The 25,457-nt window shown below is 43.2% G+C and overlaps 1 protein-coding gene across 1 annotated transcript; it reads left to right on the top strand.

The window, feature by feature from the left end:
* Positions 1 to 4,665: 4,665 nt before the first annotated feature.
* Positions 4,666 to 23,008, top strand: C8B (complement C8 beta chain). Its single transcript, XM_040565828.1, has 12 exons — positions 4,666 to 4,927; positions 6,285 to 6,438; positions 7,232 to 7,373; positions 8,530 to 8,671; positions 10,456 to 10,588; positions 11,195 to 11,392; positions 13,421 to 13,661; positions 14,907 to 15,035; positions 15,420 to 15,583; positions 17,794 to 17,947; positions 19,127 to 19,195; positions 20,531 to 23,008. Exons 1-12 carry the CDS (start codon positions 4,833 to 4,835, stop codon positions 20,680 to 20,682), a joined length of 1,773 nt encoding a protein of 590 aa, XP_040421762.1. The 5' UTR covers positions 4,666 to 4,832; the 3' UTR covers positions 20,683 to 23,008.
* Positions 23,009 to 25,457: the final 2,449 nt, after the last annotated feature.

The raw sequence follows: 25,457 nt of genomic DNA, 5'->3' as shown, positions 1-25,457 counted from the left end.
CACTGGATCTTTCAGCCAAGATGAAGAGTAATGGTTTTGCCAAGAAATAATGCAAATATGCAAGAATCCACATTGAAATTTCAGGGTAAGAAGTATGCATCTATATATAGGAAGAGAGAGAGCAGTATGTATGCACATATATTTAATTAATTGTCTTCTTGCTGTCCCATTCCTTTTTCATCTGTTGAAAGTGTCCAGTAGGTCATGCTGCAGCATTAATTATGTCTTACTGTAACTTACGCACGGTAGGAATCTGTTGATTGTATGTGAAAGTATCCACCTCAAATGTAAGTAGGTAAAGAAATGATCCTAATTTAATTAATGTTTATTAAGGCCATGATCTCCTACAGCAATGAGAACTTACTTAGCAAACAATTTTCAGGATCACACTGCAGTTATACAGAAGCAAGGACTCTCGACAGATCTCTTTTTTCCATGTCAGTGACTTCTGGGAAAGAATTGTTTGTACAGACTGGGAATACTCAATTTGAACTGGTGTATGTTGGATCAAAGGTAATGTTGCTTCTTTTTCCGAGGTTGTGGTATATATTTCCATGCACCATTTCCTTCTTTCTTTCTTTCTTTTCTTTCTGAACAACTCATGTCCTGTCAGGTTCATGGATATTAATTTTCTGGTAAATAACCATCCTCAATGAGAGGGGATGACTGGTGTCAATTTTGCTCCAGAGGTTTGGATTCATTGTCTACAATTGTCTTGTTAAGCCAACATGGAAAACACAATGGTAAATGAACAAAGTGAAATCCCATATGGCAACCAGAAAGCACAGTTTTCTGGTGAATGTGTGACACTGGCCATCTATTCCATTCAAATATTACCACTATTGCTGACGCTGTCTGTACTGCCTCATGCAAGGCTCCTGGCGTCTGGTTCTGCTTCTGTATGGGAAACCAGTGGGACTCACACCTGTTCCTGGCTGTGGCCTGATGTTATTACTACAAAAGTCATGATCTGTAAGAGTTACTCTATGTACTCTTGTAACAAGGTCTTGCACAAGCTGGCCTTCTAAGTCTAATTCACTTTTTAGGATCAGCCCTGTAAAGAGCCGTTTTTGAATACGTCAAGTAAAGCAGAGAGGTGGCATGGGGAAGGGAGATGGGTGTTTTATTTCTTGCTTCACTGGCTGTCTCAAAGTATGTGGGAACCAAATTATACATTTCAGCATGACAGTGAGGAATATGGGGAGATGTTCTGATACGATTTCCTGATTACCTGTTACATTGCCTGTCTCTTTCTAAAATTATCCTACTAGAGGCAGGAAATAACAGGTCTATTAGTGAAACGATTGTCCAGCTATTAGTTTTTAGAGCTTTAAATAGTCTTATCTCAATGTACGTGCTTGCCCTGTGGCTCATCTATCACCCCTAAAATGTTTTATCAGCACCTGAAAAATCTCAGCAAGAGGAATAGCCTCAAATGTTACCCATTCAAGTGGCTTTCAGATACAGGGTATATTTTTTAAAGATCTTTTAAGATGCAATTTGCTAGCTTTTCAATCCCATTTCATAGCTCCCGCAGCACCACTTACGTAAATACTCCTAACCAGCAAGGAAAGGATATCACAATAGATTAAAAGAAAAACAGGTTAACAGGCAGCAAATCAATGTCCATTTGGCCTCAGACATTTGTGAAAATAAGGGATTATGAAGAATTATTGCCAGGTACTTCAGGTGTGAAGACTTTTGTGCCATTTCTGTCTTCCTTAACAACAGATAGTTGTTAGGAGCTTGAGAAAAGCTCTCAGGGTCAGAAGCATGTTGTATCAAAAATAAGCAGAAGTTATAAAGCTTTAAGCTGTTGCAATTCTCTGTAAATTTGGTACTATTTGACATATTGAGATGATGAGAATCTCGGTTTTTCTTCAAAATACATTGAGTTTCTAGTTTGAAAATGAATTTGTATGTGTGTTATCTTGAAGTCCAATGGAGATGAGATGGAGATGGTGTTTTTTTCTTTCATTGTCTACTTGATACTGCAACCACTGCCATACAGGACCCTAGAAATAGAGCTTTCAGTATAGATATACCTTTACCTAGTTTGGACCAAGCCATTATGAGGCATTACTTTTTAGTAAATCAAAAGGCAAAAACAGAGAATAAGCTTGACAAGGTGAATTTTTTACGTCCATGACTTTACAGATACCAGCTTCACTACCAGAAAACAACTGTATTAGTAACAGAAATTATGATGCAACAGAGTCAGTTTTAAGTAAACATCTGAAAATATTCCGTGGGGTTTGTTATTTGTAAACTTTATGATGTGTTTGCCACCTTATGCTCTTCACCATTAAAATCTGTGGGAGACCCCCTCTTACCTTTGAATGAGACAATTGCATTCTTCTGCAGAAGGAAATATGAGTTATGAAGCAGGGAATGAAAAGATCTTTTCAGAAAAGGAGAAAGATAAATTGTTTTTGACCAGTATAAAAACTTCTTGCTCCCATCTAACCTTTTCCACGGAGGGCCTTTCATCTCCAGTATGTGTTAGAGTTTTAATTTGGGCAGAAAGCATCCATTTACATTAAAAAAAAAAAATCACCTTTGGTGAAACTGTATGGGTTTTATTTACGGGGCAAGAGGTTACAAACTTTCATTGGTGTTACGAATCCTACAAAGGATGCATTGCACTTGAAAGCTCATGATGGACACTTAGTGAGCCTTCATTTTCAAGTGTGATAAAACCCACTTCCAGTGTCTTAGAACATTGTTAGGGTTAAATGCTTTGGGATTTAAAAAACAGCTCAGCAGACAGCCGTGGCTATTACACTCAGCAATGAAGAAGGCACAAAACTGTGGAAAGAGGACACAGGCGGTGCTACAGGGTGACATTCCCACTGATCCACAGACCCATTATGCCTCAAGCTGCAAGGAGGCGGAAAACAAGCAGTGGTTGTCATTGTGAATTTTGCATGTTAGCCCTCCCTCTTGTTAAGCCATGGTACAAATGATGTGGAAAACATGATTATGCTTTTCAATTCTCTTTGAACAGTATGTTAACATATAGGAAACTCTGCCTCCTTGGTCCCTGCTGTGATTTTAACCTAACATCTTTCAGCTAATTAAGGAGAAGGCATGATCACCACTAAGATGTGTGTGGAAAGAAGGAGTAAAACAGAGATGAGCAGCATGGCAACAAGCAGTAGCAACCTGCTTGGGGGTCTTCACAAACTGTGGCACTATCATGGTTTGCAGTAAAACACAGAGTGTGCTCTGTGCTTTCAATCTTAGCTTCTCTCTTGCTGCTATTGCAATATTGGATTTGTACTGCATTTCTCAGCCAGCAAGGGTCCTGCAGATGGAGAGGTCTTTCCTGTAAGTGGTTGTTTTGTGTGTGTTTTTTTTTGTCATGCATAAATAATTAACAGTGAAATCAATCATGTCAAAGGTTGAGCAAGCTGTATCAAATAGACACACCTGCGTTTTAGTCTGGGGTCAAAGTCATTTGACACACACAAAAAGTAAGGCAAAAAAGGCAAACAAAAAGCCAGTCTCAGCCATCTTTCCTAATAGTTTGTCCTTCATGTCCGGAGATGAAAGGGCAGCTAGTCACTGACTGTGTTCAGTAACACTCTGAGAAACCGGCTGCCTGAACAACAATCCTCCTGTTCTGGTCAAATTCCTACTGGATTTTGTTAATGTATGAGTTAATGTGCTTCTCTGTGTTAAATGGTTATCATCAAGTTGCCAAACTAAAAACGCAGCAGCCAGTTACTTCTTTTTCAGAGATGGTACCATCTGTGAGGTGAGTACAACACATTTAAAAGGTGCCACACTTGTCCAGGTCATTACACCGAGGTTGGTTTGGGTTTGTGTCAGTGAATATGATTAATTTTATGTACAGCATCCATCATTCCCGTAATGAGCAATTTATAATGAATTTATTCCTTTTGTCATCGGAGCAATCAGATTCTTGGCCCAGGGCAAGAGACTGTGGTGCTTAGGCCGCAGGGCAGGGCCGCGTCTCCTCAGAGAACCCCTCTGCTTGTTCAGCCAGAGGGAGGCTGGGAAAACAACGATATACATCATTTTGCACAGGGAAATGCAGATTTGGAGAACTTTTACCCTCCAAAATGCTTGTGGTAGGTTGAAGAGGAAGGCCTTTGTGTCTCAAGACTCAAAGAGAGCCATACCCAAATTGAGAAGCAGCGGGCCTGTGCCTCAACAAGCAACTGAAGAAATACTCAGTAAGGTTTTGAGGATCCCGATCTGCCTCTGAAAGCATGACTGAGCTGCTGGGAGGCAGCCCTTGGTGAATTCCCTGCCCTGTTTATGCCCACATAGGTCAATACCCCGTCAGGTCTTGTGCCCGTGGCCTCAGGGCTTTGGGCATTTTGGGGAAAGGCCCAAGCCCCGGCGAGAGTTAGCGCCCGGGATCTGTGTGCAGGCAGAGGAACTGCCCAGCCTTCCTCCGGGAGACAAACAGGCATTAAAAGCAGAAATAGATGGATGATTTCACAGTCTACTCCTAGAGAGCTGGCTTTGGTTCACTTACTGCTTCCCTTTTGCCAAGACTTGAGTAATTCATTTGTTGAAATATTCATTTATTTCTGCCTCTTGAAAGGAGCATTGCAAATGAAAGTGTAAATTGCTTCGGGACGGATCTCTGCTTTCTTCCCACTTGCCTGCAGAAAGCTGTGTGTTAACAATTACAAAGTTTACCTTGCAGATTTGCCAGGTGGTGGGTCATCTGCTGTTTACTGTGTGGAAATCCAACAAGCCAGCAGTTCGTCCTTTTCTGCTCGAACCGTTTTCAAATCCTCCTGCAGACTGGGAGTGGAGCGGTGGTGGTTTTGAATCACTGACAGTACATTGGCATGATGAGTACAGTACAGACAGCGTTTGCTCTGTACCCCGTCAAACTGCTGCTGCTTTGTGCCATACTCGGCTTCCTAAATGTTCATTGCTTTGGGTAAGTGAACTTCTCTGAAGGGATGTCCTTGGGGTGATATGATAAAACTGGGAAAATCAGCACCGACTGTCTGCTTTTACTTTCTATGGGGCATAATTGCTGTCTTGAGCTATTTCTGTGTTTCTAATGAATAGGATAAAGACATTGTTTGGAAGCTAACGTAGTGCGTTGTGTCTGACTTGGGAAAAGTAATCCCATCTGATAAATCTGGTACGACAAATTGCCCCGGTCGCATTGTAATGGAGAGTTGTGTTTGCAACGTTTAACCTCCTGATGTGCCAGCTGCCCAAAAGTGTGCTAGAAGGAAGAGGTTTCATTTTCTTTGAGTACATAAATGGCAAAAATCTGCCTGATACTTGTTTCTTTCTCTATCAGCTTAATAGATTTTGCTCTTTCAAGGGGCTGCAGTCGATCAGTGTCTGTAATACTTACGGTCTAACTGCATTTTTCCACTGTTCTCTGAACTTTGAGCTCTGAATTCATGCCTCAGTGAGCTGATGAGTTTTTGTAATTCCTTTATTCCATGTGATTTTTTAATATGCAGTAATGAGAGCCCCTTGTCAGGCAGTAAATCATACAGCTTCAGCTGGTGCTATTCCTTGTGTTGGTGGAGGAGCTGGGAACACAGCAGAGGTAGTTTGGTTGTCAAAGTGGTATGAAAAGAAACTCACTGTCAATATTTTATTTGAGCTTTCCTACTTAGATTAGGTGCTACAAGGAAGCATTTGTCTGAAACGAGGATTTAATCAGAAATAGTGAACCTGCTGAAAGAGAAGGCAACATTTTGGCTGCAGCATCATGGAAACCTTGGAGACAGTTGTCTCCAACTGGTGGGGCAGAAGAGTGGAGGCTCACGCTTGGGGTTCAGATTCATCACTGGGATGAATGGGATTAATGGGTTAATGACTCTATTGAGAACTGAGAATAGATAATAGTTTTGCCCAGCTTGAGAAAAAAATCACCTGCTTGGCAAAGGGAGGCACTTAAGCCTGGTTTTCAAAAATACGGAGTGTGTGTAAGCCGTCCTTTGCATTGCAGCTGGTGTTTGTTGTGGGGTGCCTGGCCCTGGAGCTATTCATCGCGTACAGCAGCCAGGGACTGGGTACAGCAAGAGCAGGGGGACAAGGGCAGGAGCGGGTGGTGCAGATTTTCCTGCTGGCCACTTTTCTGGGTTATTTTGTAGGGCTCAAGCAGCTTGAGATGATGCCCAGGCTGCTGGGATGAGGGTTATGTTTCCCATGTGGTGCAGTCTAACAGACGTTAATCCTCTTCGGCATGTAGTTTTGCACAGGCAGAGGCCGGGTTGTTCTGGCCTCGTTGTTTTCACCCGCTGAAGCTCTCGTGTTGTTGAATGCAGTGTTGGTAAGGAGCCCCTGGGGCTGGGCAGCACCAACAGCAGCGTGGCCAACAGCAGGCGGCCCCGGTCCGCAGGGGATGTGCCGCAGCCACGTGACTGCATCCTCTCCACCTGGTCGTCGTGGAGCAAGTGCGATCCCTGCCAGAAGAAAAGGGTGAGTGCTTGTGGCCAAGGCACAAAGCCTGAGAAGGCATCGTCCCACTGATGGTCCCCTGTAGGACGTGGGGACAATCGGTGCCTCTCGGGATTAAGATGCTTTTTGTTGTCTGCCAACAAACATTCCCTACCAGTGAAGCCCATCAGATGAAGGTAATGACCCCAGTAGCATGAACAGCAAAATCTTCGTTGCTAGACGGAGCTCTGCTAACAAGCTGGAGAAGTGTTCCCAGGCTTTACCAGGAATAACCAGTGATGTGAGTTGGGAAGAGTGAAGCTTTGTATCAAATAGTTAATCTTAAAAGCTGGGGGGAAAAAAAAAAAAAGGAGGGCTAACATATTGGACGGAGTAATTGACTGCTTCACAGCAGTGTTGTGGGCGGAAAAAAAATCCCTAATGATATAGAGGGCCAAGTAAATACATTGACAGAAAATAACAAGGGATGTCGTTACCAGCACTAATTGAAAGAGAGGAGATGTAACTGAATCCTTCCTTACTCTTGCAAATGCCCGCACTCCCCTGTCAGGCACATTTAAACAAACTGTCATATAAAAGCAAACTTTCCATTATCCCTTCCAACTCTCAGACCTTACTTAGTAAAATTTAAACTGTCCCAGATCAGAAACATTTGAAATGAAGTGTGTTAGCAGTGTCACGCTTCTTTGCCTACACTTTTTTTTAATCACTCTGCTCTTAGATCTCCCCAGCACAAAGTTTGTTTTTGAACTAGGGAACCATAAAATTCACAATTTCTGTACGCTCCAGTCAATATTCTGTTATTTCATCACAGTACAGGTTTGCCCGCCTGGAACAACCTTCTCAGTTCAACGGAGAGCCTTGTGATTACTCTGACAAAGAAACTGAAGACTGTATTACGAATAATCCTTGCAGAAATAAAGTCAGATGTGAAGGTTTTGTATGTGCAGTTACAGGTAAGGATTCACTGCATGGTGACATCTCTGACATCACCACACTCAACTTTCTTCTTCTACGTGAGTTTGCCAGGCTAAAGAGATGCCAGATGTTGATCCTGGCCCATCCATGCTTGTGGTGTGTTTGCATCAGTGATTTTGAGTGACTCTATAATAGTCAACATCTGCCAGTCTAAAGCATGTCTTTAAAATCTCCAAAAAAAAAATCCAAATAGAAGTTAAAAGCTAGTTATATCAGTAAAATCTGTAGCACAGGTGGTTACGATGGCAACAGGAGAACACGTACCAAGCATCGCATACCCAAGAGCACAACAAGTTATTATGGTGGTCCATGTGGCCTTTCTCTCCGTCCATGTGAATGACTAATTGGTCGGGGACTCTCCAAAGAGTGTGGGAAAGCAAGGCAGGTGTTAGCCATGTCCAGAATTTGGACAGCCTCTGCTTTGTGCCTGCTTCCTGGCAGTGGGGAGGAAGAGTGCAGGGAGCAGCGCACTGTGGCAGAGGGGAGGTCAGTACAGGAGATGGGGCAAAGCTGCTGGGCTCCATTTTGCTGCTCAGGGGTAAAGGAGAGGAACTGCTGATCCAGTCTTGTACCCAAAGTGTGTGTTCTGATGAGATTGAAAAACAAGAATTCAGTAATGATGGACATGGGAAGAGAAAAAAAAAAGTAATACCACATCCTGTCTGCAGAGCAATCTCCAACGTAATGTTTTTTTTCATAAAATATTCTAACCTTTTTTTATACTTTTTTTGTTGTTGATTTTTTTAACCTTAGATTGAAAAAGTCATTATAAGATTTTGAAAGTTTTGAGCAAAATTGAGTAAATGGAATTTGGTGATTAAAAATCAGAGGCTCATGGAAGTGGTTGAGCCACCATCCCTGGACATATTTCAAAGATGTGGTGAATGGGGACATGGTTTGGTGGTAGACTTGACAGTGCTAGGTTAACAGTTGAACTTGATAATCTTAAAGGTCTTTTTCAACCTGAACGATTCTATGATTCTATGAAATATTTTCCAGGTAATTTTGAACCATATATTACAAGAGTCTTCTATTTTTCTTCTAGACTCTGAGCTGGGGGACTGTGATTTTGCACTATTACCACGAAGCATGACAATAGATTGTTTTCTGAGTAATGTACATATTGCAACCTAGGGAGATGCATTATGCGGAGGCTGCTTTGTAATGGGGATGATGACTGCGGAGACCAGTCAGATGAAAAAAACTGCAAAAAAGTGTTTCAGAAATGTGACCGGAAGATGGAGCAATACTGGGGAATAGAGAATCTGGCAAAAGGGTAAGTCCGTGATCTTCATGAGACGTTTTATATAAGGGTAATGGCTTCAGCCACAAGCACTGACCCAAGAAAAGCTGTAGCCATTGCTGTATCCAGGAGTTACAGTCACACAGCCTTTGGAGTCCTGATCCAAAGCCCTGTGGGAAAATCCTTATTGACTGTGTGTTGTGTGAGTCTTTCTGGGAGAGACATGGTGAGTAAAGTCCCAGGTGTACCCAGGAGTACATGTGCACCCTGCAGAGTGCATCAGCTCAGCCTGCAAATGGCTACTGCGAGAGCTGGAGTGTGCTCTTTGTATTGCCAAAACCTGGGGAGTGAAAAGAGAAGTGTAAACACCAAACACTTCCCTTGTGTCTACAGGTATTTGCAATTAAATCAATCAGTGAGAGAGATTCAGTGTTCCTTTTTTTTTTTTTTTGCACAAGTGTCTTAAACCAGCATCTTGGGTTGCCTAAAATCTGAACCAGTCTATGGAGTTGTATTGTTGCACAGTGTATTGTTTTATTGCTTGCATGTTAGCAAGCCCCAGCTTTGTGCGGATTCAAATCCACATCTGAACTCATTCAGCTTTACTGGCTAAGACTGTGGCAACTTTCTGTAAGATCATACTGTGTGAAAAGTCTTTTTTTTTTTTTAAATTCTGCAGGAAAAAAAATGCTTTTTACTTAAAAAAAAAAAAAAGAAAGAAAAACATTGTGGGAAAATGATAATTTCCTACTTACTTTCAGGAGATATGGCTGCTGTTCATGTCATTGCTAATGCTTTGTACTTCTGAGTTTAATCAAAATTTAAAATAATGTTGGACAATTATAGGAACATGCCTCTCATCTCTTTGAAGCTACAATTGCTCAGTAATTTGCTTTTAGTGGACTTCGCTCCTTCTCAGTTTGTTCTAAAATTAGAGTTAATATTTTACAGCTTCGGTGTCATTATCATGCAAGTTTCTCTCCCCAAAACAAGGAGAGGCAGGTCTAGCAGAGGCCTGGAACAGTAATGGGAACACAACATGGACTATAGTAACTTATTTTTTGGGGGGAGGGGGGGCGTCCTCTAATGACTCATTACTATTTGGTGATGAATTTTGGAGATGAGTAGCATGTCCTCAGCTGTGTGCCACAGGGGTGCTGTTAGGCTGTCCTGACAGTAACAGAAAGGTTTTTACTGCAACTAACCCACCAGCAGCAGTGGGAAAAGCAGTGAGCCTGGTTAAATTACTCCATGAAAAAGGTTGCAGTGCTGCACCCTTCCTGGGCACAGGTCGCTGTCCTTCATCTCTTGTAGTCAAAGTAAAGCTTCCCGGTGACTTCAAGGAGCTGCTAAAGGATTGCTTGGCTACCTCGATCTTATTCCCTGACTATTTTTACTTCTTGTCCACTGACCTGTGGTTGACCAACACAGCAAAGATTATGACTGATAAACTAGAACATAGAAAATGTCAATTAAAAATTAGTCTGGACTGATGACATAGGCATAATTCTCCCAGTGTTATTCCTAGTTGGGTAGATAAAACTGCCTTTCTGTAATTGATATCATATTCAGCAAAGTGTCAAAATTTGTCTCTGTCTTTTGTTTGTTCGTTAGGCATTGAGGTTTTTTGGAGGGTTTGGGCTGATCAAACAGTGGAAGAGACAGAGTTTTCTGTTGGGATTTCAGGATAAAGAAGTACGCAACAAAGAGCTGTCAGCCAAACACAAAACCCTTTTGCCTTTCTCTCCCAACCCATTTGATGTGTACCCCTAAATCGATGATAAATTTAATATTTTGCTGTTATGCTTCATATACAGGTTAAATATCTTCACTAAAAACTTGGAAGGATTAGTTCTTGATCACAGGTACTATGCTGGGGGATGTTCTCCCCATTATATTGTGGACACAAGATTCAGAAAACCATACAATGTAGAAAGCTATGTGCCAGAGGTACGTGTCAGATTCTTCTGCAGCTAAGCATACATAAGTATATTCCAATACATTCAGTGCAAAATACTGATCAAGTTTCATTACTAAATTATTTTTAAGGAATTTCAAAACTCATGCAATCAAATGGGATGAGACTGAGTTTAGCCCTACTTTTAGGGTAATAACCCATGCAGTAGATGGACTTGGAACGGTGCCTTTATATTAAGATCTGTGTGCACTGGAATAGATGGCAAAGTTCCCTTGAACCTTCCCACTGCAAAGCCTAGGCCTTTTTGACTGTTGTCCATTAGGAAACCTTTTCCTCTCAGGGTTTCTACTTCCATTGCTGCCTATGTTTCGCCTTCTTTGCATAAGATTGACATATTCAGTAAAGGCCCAAGGTCCTTGCAGTATGGAGGAGATAGTAGCTTCCCTGCTGCTGTAAATCAGGTATTCTTGAAGTAGTAGTGTTAATAATAGTAATGCTTTGCAATTATACAAAGCTTTTCATCTTCAAAGTGCAAGCATTAATTCACAAGTACATTTGTATCTGTTCTCCCTTTCCATGCTTCAGGTATACGATCACTACGCAGGAATTAAAATGTGTTGTTTTTGCTTTCTGTTTAGACCAAAGGCAAATATGAATTTACGATGACTGAATATGACTCCTACTCAAGTTATGAAAGAAATGTCCTCAGGCAAAAAGTTTCTCAGTCTAGCTTCAGCTTCAGTATAAATATACTTGGACTGTTTGAAATTGGTTACAGTCAAAATGACAACAGGTTCAAGAAGTTCATTCAAAGGATGAAAAGCTTTTCTTCAACAGTAAGCACTGCTCCACTTAATTCTCTGCTAACACGTTTTCTGTATTTGTGTGTCTGTTGATTTCATCCCCATCGTCAGGTCAGCAGCCATAACTAGGATGAATGAAATCTTTCCCCCTGATTGGATTTTGCAGTTTGTATTGGTCAAGTATTTATAAAGCCACAACACCTTGGTTTGTGTTTGCAGCACCCAGGAGCTTTTCTATTCACAGACCTGCCAGGAACCAGGCTGCCAACCTTTAAAATTAGCCACAATCATGTACAGTCTGTCCAGTCTACTGCTGGGTATCCACACTTGGGTGTTTGGGGTGAAATCACTTGCAAAAAATGAAACTAAGAAGCAGGTGCAAATGGCCTCCCCTCCCTGCAGTAAACTTGCTGGTGGGAGATGGACAAATGGGACACTGAGCAGGGTGTCCACGTGGGTGCAACCAGCAGAGGCAATCTGTACAGGTAAAACTGGGGTTTAGCTAAAGAACCCAGGAGTCCAGGGTTCCCCCTGCCCCATGGGTGGGTTACACTGAGTAATGGAGAAATGTTGGGTGAAAAAAGGGGCAAATAGGATTTTCTGCAGTTCCAGGATTTCTGCACCTGTAAACAGTCCAGAAAACACTCTGTGGTGTGGACAGCTGTTGTCTGTGTGTTCGCTACAGGATAGCATGTCACACATGAAGGGCCATTCCTCGTTTAGGTGGGTTCAGCAAGGCAGGAGCTGTCACCTGGGTAAATGATAATGCAAAAAGCGAAGCCAAGCTATTCTGCTGTAGGCAGCCTTGACAATAACATGGAATGAAAACTGCTAGCAGGCCTTCTGTAGGTTTAATTATAGACTAACACATGCCATTTTACTTCAGTTGATGTGATCTATCTGCTGAATACATCATTCATCAGATAAGGACACACACACCACAAAATATGGATGGCACAGTCAGTTCCAGCCTCATCTTCAGAGATGTGGTCACAGCTGTGATCTGATGCACACTTTAAGCTGGCTGGAGATGCTTTAATCTATAACTCCTAGGACTGCTTTATGAGATTCATTCTAAGGTAGTGTGCAACATCATTTGATTTCTTCTTTTCATCTGTTATTGCTGTAAACAAACCTAGCTGTTGTCAGTGGTTTAATAGTACTGCTGATCTATGTCTCTCCCCTCAGTATACAGTGCGCTCAGCAATGGCAGAGTATTCCTTGTTGCTATTAAACTTGCATTTGCTTCCTGCAAAGTGACATTTCCCATGACAAGATCAGAGGTATATGAGAAGCATTTGCAGTAGATATCCAGAAAGAAACCCTGTACAAAGTCCTTATTTTATTATTTAAGCTACAGAGTTCTATGTTGAAATGCCTTTTATGTGGTGTTCCCGCTGGCCCAAACTGGACACAAATTCTTTGGACATAACAAAAGACCTCAGCTCCTGACATTTATGCCAGAAAGGGGAGATATAATATATACCCACACACACATATTTACACAAATACATACAAATGCGCATGTGTGCAAGTGTTTGTGTTTTCCTCTTTCCATGGAGTTTTGGTGATAGCATATTCTGTGTAAGACAAATATAAATATTAATTTGGATCAGCCAGAGAATTACTGACTCATGTATAAATCATCATGATTTCAGTTGTTCAGCTTTTTCAGGAGAAAGTCTGTGGAAGCAAAGGCTGGTCAACAGTATTACAGGTAGAGCACTCTGTTGGGATGCTGTTTGTGTCCTTGCATCTGTCAGAGCAGAGTCTTGAACCTGGCTTTTCCCTTGTTGAAGTTGAACACCTGAGCCGTCACCTCTTTGTATTGGGTGTCCCCCTTTTGTCCTTCTCCTCTCTCCAGTACTTGTCAGAATCCTGATTTTCAGAAACTTTACTACTAAAAGGCTTGGTTTTACTAAATTAAAATATTTCCAGTTGAAAATTGTTAAATTGATAAGTGCTGACCAGTATAACTATGTAATGGCAAATACCTACACGTTGTGGCAAGAACGACAATGCTCACTTCTGGATTCTCCTGTGTTTCTGTATGCCACGTAGTCCAGCAAATTCATTCATGCCCGTTCTGAGCTGACTGTTGCCACTTACAAGCTGAAGCCCCAAGCCCTGATGCTGCATTACGAGTTCCTGCAGAGACTCCATCAGCTCCCACTGGAGTACAGCTACGGGGAGTACAGAGAGCTGTACAGAGACTACGGGACACACTACATCACCGAGGCTACCATCGGTGGCATCTACGAGTATACTTTAGTCTTGAACAGTAATGAGCTCCAAAAGGCAGGTACGTGCATATGAAGCTTGTGAAAAGGCCAGACCCGACTTTTCAGTGGGAAAATCCCTCTCCAGGCACCCAGTGATGGTTCAGATCTGAGGACAGAAAAGAGAGGCTGTGGAAGAAGGAGCCAACAACATCTCAAAGACAGCCCGTAGGAAATACAGGAGTAGCAGTGTTTCATGGCAGTGAATAAAGCACCTGGTTTTCAAAGAATGCTCAGCATGGTGGGCTTCGTAGAGCTCTCAAGCTGTGGGTGCTGCCAGTTCACAAAAAGGGCCCTGGGGCAAGTGTTTTAGACTACCCATTCAGGGGGCTGACACGATGTTGAGATGAATGAGAGTCATGTAGCTTAATGCCTTTGTTAGCTTTGAAAGCCTTCGCCTAAGTTCTTTTTCCATTGCCTTTCAAATGGCAGTTTTGAAACACCTTTAGCCTCGAGAGCTTTTCCAGCATGTAGGAAACAGTAAATAATTTGCTGGGTGACTCTTGTGCCTGACACTGCTCTTGCTCTTTGACTCTGGCTTCCTTTTTTGCAAGAAATGATGATTGTTGTGTAGGGTAGAGAGAGCTGTGTGACATTAATCAATAGCTGCACTCTCTTATTTATTCATTGGCATGGGAGCGAGGAACTGCCTTCGCTGTCTATTTGTGAAAGCATTTAGTGGACTCTGCTTTGTGCGGCACTTGGTCTGTTTGCTCTTCTGCTGGCTAGGAATGTGCTAGCTTGTGCTGTAGCAGGTATGGCCCAGAGAGACAGACTTCAGATTCAGATTTCAGATATTCAAAAAAACAGCAATTTCTCAGACGTTGGCGTGGGTCCATCACGAGCAAACTTGTGTTGAACTAATGTATATTGTTGTTTGCATTTGCATGTTGTTTGCAAATGCTGCCTGGCAGTATCTGCAGAACTAGATCAGGAGCCTGTAGTAGAGCTCAGGGTAGTAGTGCTCCCTCATCTGTGGGAAAGATGGCAGTAGAGAGGACTGATTGTACCTATGCTGTGCCAGGATGTCATAAAACAATGGTTCCTACCTTAACTGCATATGGACTATAAGCATTAGTAAGGGCTGTACTGGATCAGCCCCAGTATCAGATGTGTGGGAAGACCATGAGATCTGTTAATTATCCCAAAGAAGGCTTCATCTTTTTTACCAAAGAAAAATCATGTATCAACTTACATTTTCTGCATATAAGGACATAAAAAAGGAGCTATTTTATTAAAACACTGCAATCTTTTGCTGTTTATTTAAGGTTATACTTTGAGCGATGTCCAGAAATGCGCACAGCATGGCTTTAAAATTGGTGGAACTATTAAAGGTGTCCGCTTGAGTCTTGGAATAAACGTAGAAGGCTGTAATGCCCTTTTAAATGAGATCGGAGGTAAGCAAGAAACACTTTGGTGATTTCATTTCTAGCCTATGTCACAGTGAAAAATCTTTTCTTCCATCGTGGTGGAGAGAAGCTTCAGGCTGTGGAAGAACTTCCAAGCATTACAGCTGGCCACCCGAGGGAAGAAATTGAGGGGGCACGTATAAAGGACAGGAGGATTGGGGGTATTGCTGCAAGGCAGCAGGAGAGGAACAGGACACACAGCGTAGGAAACCAGGCTGCAGGTGTGAAGCAACCGTGGCCTTTCTCCTTTGCCTTCTCTCAGTGGGATGGGTCATTTCCAGAGGTGCTTTGCTGTGAGCTTATGTCCCATTTCAGTCCCCAAAGAAATACCTGTGCAAAGCTGACTGCTTTCTGAATGCATTTTTTTTGCAGTCAGCACCGCCAAAAAGCAGTACGTTGAAGATTTCATTGCCCTCGTTCGTGGTGGAGCAAGCGAACACATTACTGCACTGGCCTACAAAAGCCTGCCGACTGCCACGCTAATGCAGGATTGGGGAGATGCTGTACAGTACAACCCTGAAATCATACAGCTGAAGGTACTGTATGCTTTGCTTCGTTCAGCCTCACTTAGCTGAGTGCCTCAGAGAGCTCTGTGTTTGAAAAAATGTGATTTTTTTTTAAAAAAAGGGCAATTTCTAGGGCAACTGATAGAACTATATGGTGTAGCATCGTTGCTCTGAGAATGGGTGATCAGGAAATCAAAGTTGTGATGCATTAAAAAGTGTGGTATAGCTGAAAGGAAATGAAGTAAACAGCTTTTACCCTTCGTAACTTGTCCATGCCGATGTGATTGCTTATTGCCCACCTAGCAGGTAAGAATTTCCACTTTCTCTTTTACCAGTGTATCACTTGTCAGCATATATTTTATAAGGACTTCTTTTGCTTGAAATTTCTTGTCTTCCATGAGTAGCAGTGACTATTTGGCAACGATTCTCTCTGGTTCAGGAGGTCAAGAAGTTCACCATACATGTTTGGATGTTTGTGCAGATTAGCTAAATAAAAACATGCCCCGGGTTTTGAAGGGTCAAGGGTTTTTGACCCTAAAGAGTTTTAGAAATGCGAAGTGCTGTAAAAGTGAAAAGTGAGCAGAAGCATGTAACGATTCTGCCTCATTGTTTTTAATGTCAAAATAAGCTCCTTCTGAGTGAATATTGATTGAATACCATAGGTAGAGGAAAACATCCTTTTAAAGCAGGAGTTTGGACTGTCAGAGGTGGAAATAGGTTTTGTTATTATTATTGGTCTTCGTTGTGAAATTAATTTTAGGCAAAAATATTGATATTTGTAGCAGGAATTTGTTTCTCATTGAAAATTCTGACTGTTAAAAAAAAAAAAAAGTGAATTCTCAGCTGTCTGAAGCAAAGAAAATATCAGTAATCTGGAAATACTGCCAGTGCCCTTCCAGTACTTGCTGCAGTGCATTTTTCTTTCCCGTGTCCCTGGTGCACAGTGGACAGAGCTTCAGAAATGCGCTGGGAAGTTTCCCAGCAGGAGACAATGTGAGCACAACGCTCTGCACAGATCCCATTTCCAGAAAGTTCTCCCACAACCAATTGTGGCATCCTTTGTCTGGCTTGGCATCAGTGGCCAGGCTGCCCAGTGAAAACCCCAGATGGATGTAATTTGGATTTGGTGTCTGTGATCCCTCATTTCCATACCAGAATCCCTGTGGGGTTTGAAGATCAAACATACCAGCAGAGTCAGCCCAGGAATGCTTAGTTAGGGAAAACCGAAGCAAATCAGTTCATAAATCAACTGCAGAAGGGCCTTGGCAGGTCACTCTTAGTGTATTTCCTCGTATGTATGATCTGAATTCAAAAAGCAAAGTATGGATCACAGATAATTGATGAAGAGGGAATGTACAGCAGCAGGAAATGAGCATTCTTTATTAAAACCTCCTATTTCTAGCAGTTTGAGACTCTTAACAGCAGCATAGGGACCATTCATGCTTACTGAATTCAGTAAAAAGTATCCCTACAGCAAAGATGGGAATCTGGGATGTGTCGTCTGAGGAGAGGCACCAGCATCATCCCTCTGGCTTTAGCAGATGACTGCCGATATATAGGGATACCTTAACTTCCCCTCCTTCTCAGAAAAAGGAATAAGAAGGACAAAGCCTCCTTGTGTCCTACAGCATGTTCACTGCACCTTGCACTCTTATCTTCCACCACTGGCCTTATATGTGGTGCTTGTATTTGAAGATCACAATCCTCTCCCTTTTGAAGGTAGTGGAAACCCTTATCTTGGCTTCATAAGCAGAGAAATCAGCCTTGAAACGCAGAAGTGGTTGTGCTGAAAGTGCAATGTGAATGCCCATGGCTGTGCTGTGCAGCTGTGTGAGGAATGAAGAAGATTTCTATGGGTGGGTTTGGGGGGGTCCTTTTCAAATTGGAGTGAGAGAGCATCCAGGAAAAGTAGATTTGATCAAATCTGGTCTCAAAATGTTAAAATGAAGAAAACGGTAAGAAAGCATTGAATGAAACTGAAGCTTTGCCTGTTTTTCAACTGTGTGGCTGTTGAATCTCCTTGTGCGTTTGCAGTGCCTTTGGTGCTGTAAACCAAGGGGAGGACTCCTGCAAGGATTCCTGCTGCTGCTGTTCACTAGGTTGAATGAAACACTAATGAGAAACCTGGAGCACGTGCCACAAGGCCTTCATTTCCCTCCCCAGCTGTGCTTCCATGGAGCCATGCGTTGCTCACACCATCTTGAACAACAAAATGAGTGCAGCTCCTGCCCTCCCTCTAGGTGCAGCCGCTGTACCAGCTGGTGACTCCAACTGACTTCGCTAATGCAATCACAATAAAAGAAAATCTGCGACGGGCTCTTGATGAGTTTCAGCTGGAGACCAGTTCCTGTCGCTGCGCTCCATGCCAGGGCAATGGGACCCCCTTTATGAAAGGTAGGAGGATTTCACACCTCTTCTCTGGCTTCTAAGAGCAAGGAGCAGGGAATTTGTGGGGAGGGAGGAAGCTTAGCGAGTAATCTGCTCTTTAGTTACTGCTGTCATTTCTCTACCAGGTAATAAAAAAGAAATAAAATAGCTTTTTTAGAAAACAGTCTATTTGTAGAGTGACACAATTTAGTAAACACAGTAGAGTCACAGAATGCACCTTTTTAATGGGAGTGATCATCTGTATCAGTTCCATGGAAAAATTTGATCCCCTTTCAATTATGTGTTTAAAAAAAGCAACAACTTGATGTCTTCTCCTTTGCTTTTAAGATTGCTTCCATCATCCTGGAGAAGTGACTACTGTCTTAGCATTAATTAGTGTTTGTAAAAGTGTTCTGAAGATGAAAAGCACCACATAAGTGCCAAGCACAGTTATCACCATCACCTCCCCCCATTTCTAATAAGAAGCTGTCCTCCTTTGTAAGCAGACTGTGATTTAAAAATGAAGGGGAAAAATAATCAAATTGAATGAAAACCACACTGCCTAAACAGAGATATATGATGTGATGAGAGCTTCTAACAAAGGGACCATTTTTTTCAAGTGCCTAATTCCAATCTGCATCCGCAGAAGTCCTGATGAGGGTTGTTATCATCTGAATGTGCCTGATGCAGAAACAATTGCTTCAGGTACCAGCTAGATGATTGTAGCACTTAGAGGATTTGTCTCATGATTACCCTTGTTTAAATAACTTCTCAGGATCTAAGTCAGGTTAGCATTTCATTTAGGATCTTCTCAAGGAGAGGCTTTCAATGCCCGTTACTTTCTGAGGTGGGAGCTCTCATCCTGGGTCCAGCTGTGGGAAGGAAGCATACTGTGGCCCTGGGAAGCTCAAGTGGGGTTATGCAGGTGTCCCTCCTGCACAAACCCTTCCTCACCCACTGCAAACAGTTTGATCCCCTCCCAACACTGCCAGGACATCTCTGGAGAGGGGCAGGGGACTTGCTGGAGAGGCAAGTGGGGCATACTCTCAGCTTCCCTGCTTTATTGCTAATTTATACTTCCACCAACAGAGAAAAATGCTGATGTAATTTCTTCCTCCCAGGAGAGGACTGAAAAGGACTGGGTGTCTGCAGGGAAACGAGACTTGAAATGAAGTCTGTAATCTCAACATCTCTGCTTGCTTTCAGGGACAGAGTGTGAGTGCTTGTGTCCCCTTGGCTACCGTGGCACTGCCTGTGAGATCACCAACAGGAGAGGTAAGCGGCCCCCAGCCCTGCTGCTGGCTGTCCAGCCCCATGCATAAGAGGTTGGGGTCCTGCAGAAGTGACGGATACCCTTTGCCTGCTCTCTTCTAAAATTCTGAATTTCTTGGTGCTCACCCAAAAGTGGCTTTGCTTCTGCAGTTCCAAGCCACCCCCACCCACCTTGCAATTATATCAAAATAGGAACTCCTGCCTAATTTACAACCCATGGCAAGCCTCGGGGCTCCTCCAGCAGTTCTGTTCCCTAACTTTTCCCCTTTGATACAGCCACTATGTTGCAGACTGTTTTCCTCTAGATATGCTACCATGCATTTTAATCTTAAAATCTTATTATGTTGTTTTGAAGCATTTACTAATGCTTCTTGGTCACTTTGTGTCACTGCTGTCTTCTGACTGATGTTCTTAACTCCTTCTAGTTTAGGATGATCTGTGACTTTAATCATTTTGTTTACTTCTTCCAGCTCATTAATTTAGATGCTAAATAATCCCAGATCTCAGGCACCCAGAGCTCTGGCACCATCCCACAATTTGATGCACAGCATTTATCACTGTGCTTTGTTTACAGTCTTGTAGCCAGTTCTCATTCTGCATGACTGTGTCCTAACCAAGCCAGGCTGAAATACATTTTAAGCCGAGATTTCACCAAGCAGAGGGTCAATTTTGTAGGTGTTTCTAAGCCAGTCCATTCAGCCTGAAACCGTGGAATCACTTACACCTTTTTCCAGTCTGTTTACTGCACACATAATCACATCCAACCCTCCCAAAGACTGCATCCATCCGCTTGTCAACATACAACTTCTTTTCCCACTCCCCTTTCCTTCTTTTATGTGTTGCTTCTGTGTTCGGCTCTGTGATTCTTAGGATGCTGAATTTATGTCACTCACATGCTCAGGGTCCAGAAGAAGACATTGTAATAGGCAAAGCAGTGGGTAGAAAGCTGAATATTCAAGCTGTTGTTCACCGAAGAAGAACACGCTAACATTGTCCCTGGTACCTCAAAATGTGGCTGACCATTTAGTGCTCTTCTTAGCAGGGCTTGGACTAGGTCAGGGAGGGAAACACCCAACAACAAAATATAAAGTTAATTGATGCTTTTTTCTTGTCCTTGCTGAATGAAGGTTAGTTAGAACAAACACGAGGAATGCTGAACAGAGAATTAAATGTCTTTAAAACAATCACTCATTGTTAATGACTCAAGTATGTTGTTGTTGGTATGGATGGGGCGGAGCTGTTTGTATTTATATATGATTCATGGAAGCTGACAGCTCTCCCCTTGGAAAGAGCTGCTTTATTCTGACACTCCTTTCTGGCTTGTTCTTTCGTTTTCAGATACTGCTATTAGTGGAAATTGGGGTTGCTGGGCCAGCTGGTCTCCATGCTCAGGAGGTCAACGAACACGGAAACGACAGTGCAACAACCCTGCGCCACAAAACGGGGGTTCGTCATGCTCAGGGCCAGATGCTGAAACAGTTAATTGCTAGAGGGAATCATTAAGAACTCGCACAAAAACGATGAGCAGGTTGCAGACTGAGTGGGAAGACGTTACCTGACTGGCTTGCTAAGTTGGCTTCTCTGTGCTTATGGGTCTCATCCACGTGCGTTGAAGTTGGAAAAATTTCAGAAGGCTTTGGGAGTACCACACCTTTGGGCATGCTTTTCAGTTGTCCCATGCAACTGAATGTGCTTACTGTTCTTAATGCTGTTCTGTGTCTCTATTGCAATGGGCTAATTGGGACGAGCTCGATCTCCTGCCTTATTTAGTAGCTGTAGAGTTTAAGTTTCTTTTATTTTTGAATGTTTCTTTGAGATAAGAAAAGACTATTTGATCTTACGTGTGCCAGAATGTGCACTAATATGCAGCTTCTGTGAAGACAGCTGTGTCATGTGGAGCAAAATACAGCATATTAAAGTCTAAATCTCAATGAGCACAATAGTATCTAGCATGACATTTAAAGCCGCTGTGCCTCACTACACCAGTTTCCCTACTTATTGTATTTAACTTAAATTGTCTGTCATACCAGAAATTGTCTTGAAGGAGTGAAAACCAAATTGTGAAGCAGTCTGGTGACGCCAAGGCATTGTTATACGACTGAATAGCAGTTGTATTCTTACTGCAGAGGCGAGCTTCCTCCTGCGCGTTGCTGAAGTAGAGCAGGCACACTGAGGCTCACATGCACCCCAGTCCACTCAGATGCTCTGGTTCTTTGGGATGCAGGGGGAGGACAGAGGGGTGCTTCTGGGATGGGGAAAGGCTGTATTTCAGTAGTTGCATTGCTAGTCCTCTCAGGTTAGGACATCTGAGATGGAGGGAGTTTGCTATGAAAAAAGTCAAAGCAAAACGAATGGTTTGCCCTTTGTTACTGTCCCTGAAGCCATGCATCACAAGCTGAGTCAAACAAAAGAGGAACTTGTCCTGAATGCTGCGTGTGGTTCCATGACTCACCTGAGAGGGATTGTTCCAGGGACTTCCCTCCTACAACCTCATTGGTGCTTAATGGCTTTTGCAAAGACATTTGTTGGGGCATGCTGTAAAATAACTAAAGACAGCTTTGTTTGGGGAAAATAGTGCAACCAGTGCAAAGTTTCTCCTAAATGTTGCGAGGCTTCTAACATCAGCAAGGTCAAACGCTCTTCCAAGGGCTTTTAGCAGTGCTGGTGATGATGGGTTGGTATCACCAGTTTCTCTTCTCTCAGACTGACGTTGTCTAAATGCACTTCTTCTAAGAGCGACTCAGGCTCTCTGACATCCGAACAATGGAACATGCATTTAGTTTTAGCCCTCATGCCGCCTCCACACTTATCGACAAGGTTTCTGTGACAGCTTTAAGAAAGGAAGAGCACATTGCACATGTGCATATGTAAAATAAGCACGATCTGTAGTCATAATGGGCTACGTAATTGAGCTGCCAACCCAAAACATTTCCCTTATCTATTGTGTAACCCTTATATCTTTTGTGTGATAGAAAAGCTTCATTCAGGGTCATGGTCAATAAGGTCACTGCTTATGCTATATGCAGTATTTGTCAATGCTTTTTAAAGAGGCACTGCAAAAGCTGCGCAAGAGAGAACCCTGATCACCAGCTTGGTTTGGTTCATGGGTGCCTGTGAGAATGTGCACTGCAGTGCAGTTGCTTGCCCTTGTTGAGAAGCGTTGATGTGATCTGATTAAGAAACTTTCTCAGATGACTAGAGCTGCTTTTGTAAATTTGACCACCTTTCCTGACCATCAAGGTGGAGAAAGCACTCTGACACATGGTCATGGTGCATCTGTCCACTGCTGCCACGAGCAGTGAAAGAGTCAAATACAGCAACCTGAAGGCTCTCCCTGATCAGAAAAGCCCAGATTTTTTGAAATGGCAGTGCCTGGGTTTGGATATTTGGGGTTGGGTTTGGTTGTTTTACTGTATTGTGTTTTGTTTGGTTGGTTGGTTGGTTGGTTTGGTGTGGTTTGGTGGTTTGTTTTTTTTTTTGGAGGAAGAGAGAAAAGATTTGACGGTCTTCAAGATGAGCAGGATAGTCTACCTGAGGTATGATTTCAGGGGTGGTTGCACATTGAGCCTGTAGGCTCTGGAAGCCTCCCATAAAGGACATAACTTTATCTTGTCCTTGTGATGTTGTGCTTAGATTTAACTAACTAATGATTTATTATGACCTGGAGGGTAATAAAAGGTACTATGCTGAAACTTTTATTGTTTCATTTTGGTACACATTAAATTTTGGTACTATCTTTTATTGGTGTTTCTCACTTCCACTTTCTGTGCAAGTTTGCATTAACAACCCAGGTATGAAAGCAGGAGAAGGCTGCAGACACGACGTGTGCATGTTCTGCACTGGTTAAGCCCATTTCCCTGGCTAAGGCTCTTGTCTCAATGGGCTTTACTGCACCCCTTATTGCATTCCTACCCTGGTACAAATGTGTCATCTCAATATGGGCTTCTTTAAACCTGCAGTAGTCCTGTGTTGTGAGTTTTGTCACCTGTGTCTCACTACAGATCTGCAGTTAACACCACGCTGCTGCTATGTGTAAAAACCAGTGCTTCACTCGTCGTAGTCAGCATGGCTTAGGAAGCTCCAGAAATGGTATTTTGGGTCAGCTGTAACTACCACATCCAACTTTCCCAGCACAAAACCATCTCAGCTCCTGCTGCCCCCAAAATCATCAGGAAAGGGTCAGTCAGCCTGGTTTCCAGCCGGGATTCACATGTTCCCTGTCTTTTCCTCTCAGGTAGACACTTTACATTGACCTGTGAGGCTGGGACATGGTCTAGGCTGAGTGACTGGGGTCTTGTAACCCTGTGTTGTAGCCACAGGGTTGCTAAATCAATTCCCATGTTCCTATTCCTCCCTGTCAGGTGAATGTAGCTGTTCCTCCCTGTATTGTGTTACTGGCTGCAGCGGCCTACCCACGCGGCCTACCCGCCAGCCCTTGTAGTGGTGGGGCCAGAGAGCTCAGTGACAATATCAGTGCTCCTGGCATCCTCACCCAGGCCCCTGAGGGCATACAGAACAGAAATCTGCTTTACAGAGAAACTAATAGACACAGAGACAGAGAGAGGTTGTTGGAAGCAATCTGGGGAGTCCTTGTGGAGGTGTTAGCAGTCCCCACATTGCCAGCTTGGGGTTCTGCTGTGCTTGCTGCAGAACCCAGTAAGCACCCAAAAACCCACCAGCTTACAAGGCAAATTACACCTGCAGATCTGTCTTCCTTTTATACCTCATTTTAACACCCTCATGCTTGCGTAAATCAACAGCACTAGAGATGCAGATAGCAATTATTACCATTATGGACATTTGTGCTTTACCTATCAGTAGTGCAGGACTCCAGGTCCCACTGTGCTGGGCACATTGCAGCCCCACAACAAATGCCAGCCTCCCCCAGATCCTCCAGGACCTGGCATTTCTTTTGGTTTGTGTAGGACCTGATGTTTTCTTCCTTCCCGTGCCTCTGCATTAGCGCTGGACGAAAAGGGAGGCGACAATTTCAGAGCTGCTCCTGGTGGGCAATCCTCGGCTGCTGTAAAATCGCAGGCTCGAAGGGACGCAGGCGTTTGGGCACTCAGCGTGACATTGACCCCGAGGTAGGAAACAGCCCTTATCTCCTCTCCTGTCAGCTGGTTATCTGGAGCCTGCACCTTGCAACCTCAGGTGTATTGTCATCAATCATTTGCTATTTTCTGTTGCGTACTGGTTCCTCGCTGCCCTTCCTTTGTTAATAACCCAGTTTGCCTATATCCATAAAAATATCTGATTGTGACACCATTTATCCAAAGCACCATACATCCATCATGTACTTATGAGAGAGATAAACAAGGTCTCCTGGGAAATATGCCGCAAGAAATATATAGGATAAATAACTATATCAAATGTATGTCAGTGTGCAAGAGGGGAAAATCCATTCATTAAAGCCAGGGTGGAACTGCAGTGTTTTATTGTACCCTCTAAGCTTTTAGTTTAAGTAAGAAACGTACATTTTTGCTGCTTATCTCATCTAGCACAGCTCTCATGCTGGCCACTTCAGCAGGAGATACATTAGCTTCTTTGACTGGCATTGTAAATGTGTAATTGCTCATAATCTCTCTTTTTTCCTTTTTTTTTTTTTATTTATTTATTTTTTTTATTTAACAGACATTAGAGACAGCTTCTCCCTCCCTCTGACTGCAGCTTCCCTGTTCCAGAGCTGCTGCTGGGAGGACGCCTGGGCTCTGGGTGAGCTGGGAGCAAACCTCAGGGCTGGTGGGATTCCTCTGGTATAGTCCCTTTAATCTCCTGTGTTTCCTGTTGTAGTGCCGGCGGTTCTCCAGCCTGGCACCTATCCTTCCAGAAAGGTTTCCGAAGCTGAGGCTGCAGGCCTCCTCCTCCCTCCCCAGCCTCCCAGGCAGCAAATCTTCCCCTCGACAACTTCTTCCCCCGCTCGCAGAAGAGGTACGCTGCTCCCTAACCTACTCGACACTTGTTTGCTCCTAGGCTTTCTCCTTAGCCCTGCCCAGGTCCATGTACAGGTAAGAATTGAGCCCATGAGCCAAGCTAGCTGTGGTTATAGGAGCCCTATCTCATGTTTCTACATAATGTGCCAGCCCCGTGCCAGAGTGTTGATAAAACCGTGGCTGAAAACTGCTGCTCTGATCCCACATTTCACATTCCTCTGGGCAAAATTGCACCAAGTTCAATGGGTGCTTCATGCCGCTGCATTTTCCCAGCATAGAAGACATCAGATTCAAGCCCTCGGGAGCAAATTTGTCTCTGGACGAGCACAGCC

This window comes from Cygnus olor, chromosome 8 (genome assembly GCF_009769625.2).
Source record: "Cygnus olor isolate bCygOlo1 chromosome 8, bCygOlo1.pri.v2, whole genome shotgun sequence".
Lineage (NCBI taxonomy): Eukaryota > Metazoa > Chordata > Aves > Anseriformes > Anatidae > Cygnus > Cygnus olor.
The sequence above is the reverse complement of the archived record's forward strand: the minus strand, read 5'-3'. Positions and strand labels throughout refer to the sequence as shown.

Bases quoted from the DNA above. Each gene is read 5' to 3' on its own strand.
- C8B (XM_040565828.1), top strand. From the start codon at position 4,833: ATGATGAGTACAGTACAGACAGCGTTTGCTCTGTACCCCGTCAAACTG. The intron at 6,439-7,231 runs GTGAGTGCTTGT...ATTTCATCACAG, and splicing joins ATCCCTGCCAGAAGAAAAGG to TACAGGTTTGCCCGCCTGGA. The intron at 15,036-15,419 runs GTAAGCAAGAAA...TTTTTTTTGCAG, and splicing joins CCTTTTAAATGAGATCGGAG to TCAGCACCGCCAAAAAGCAG.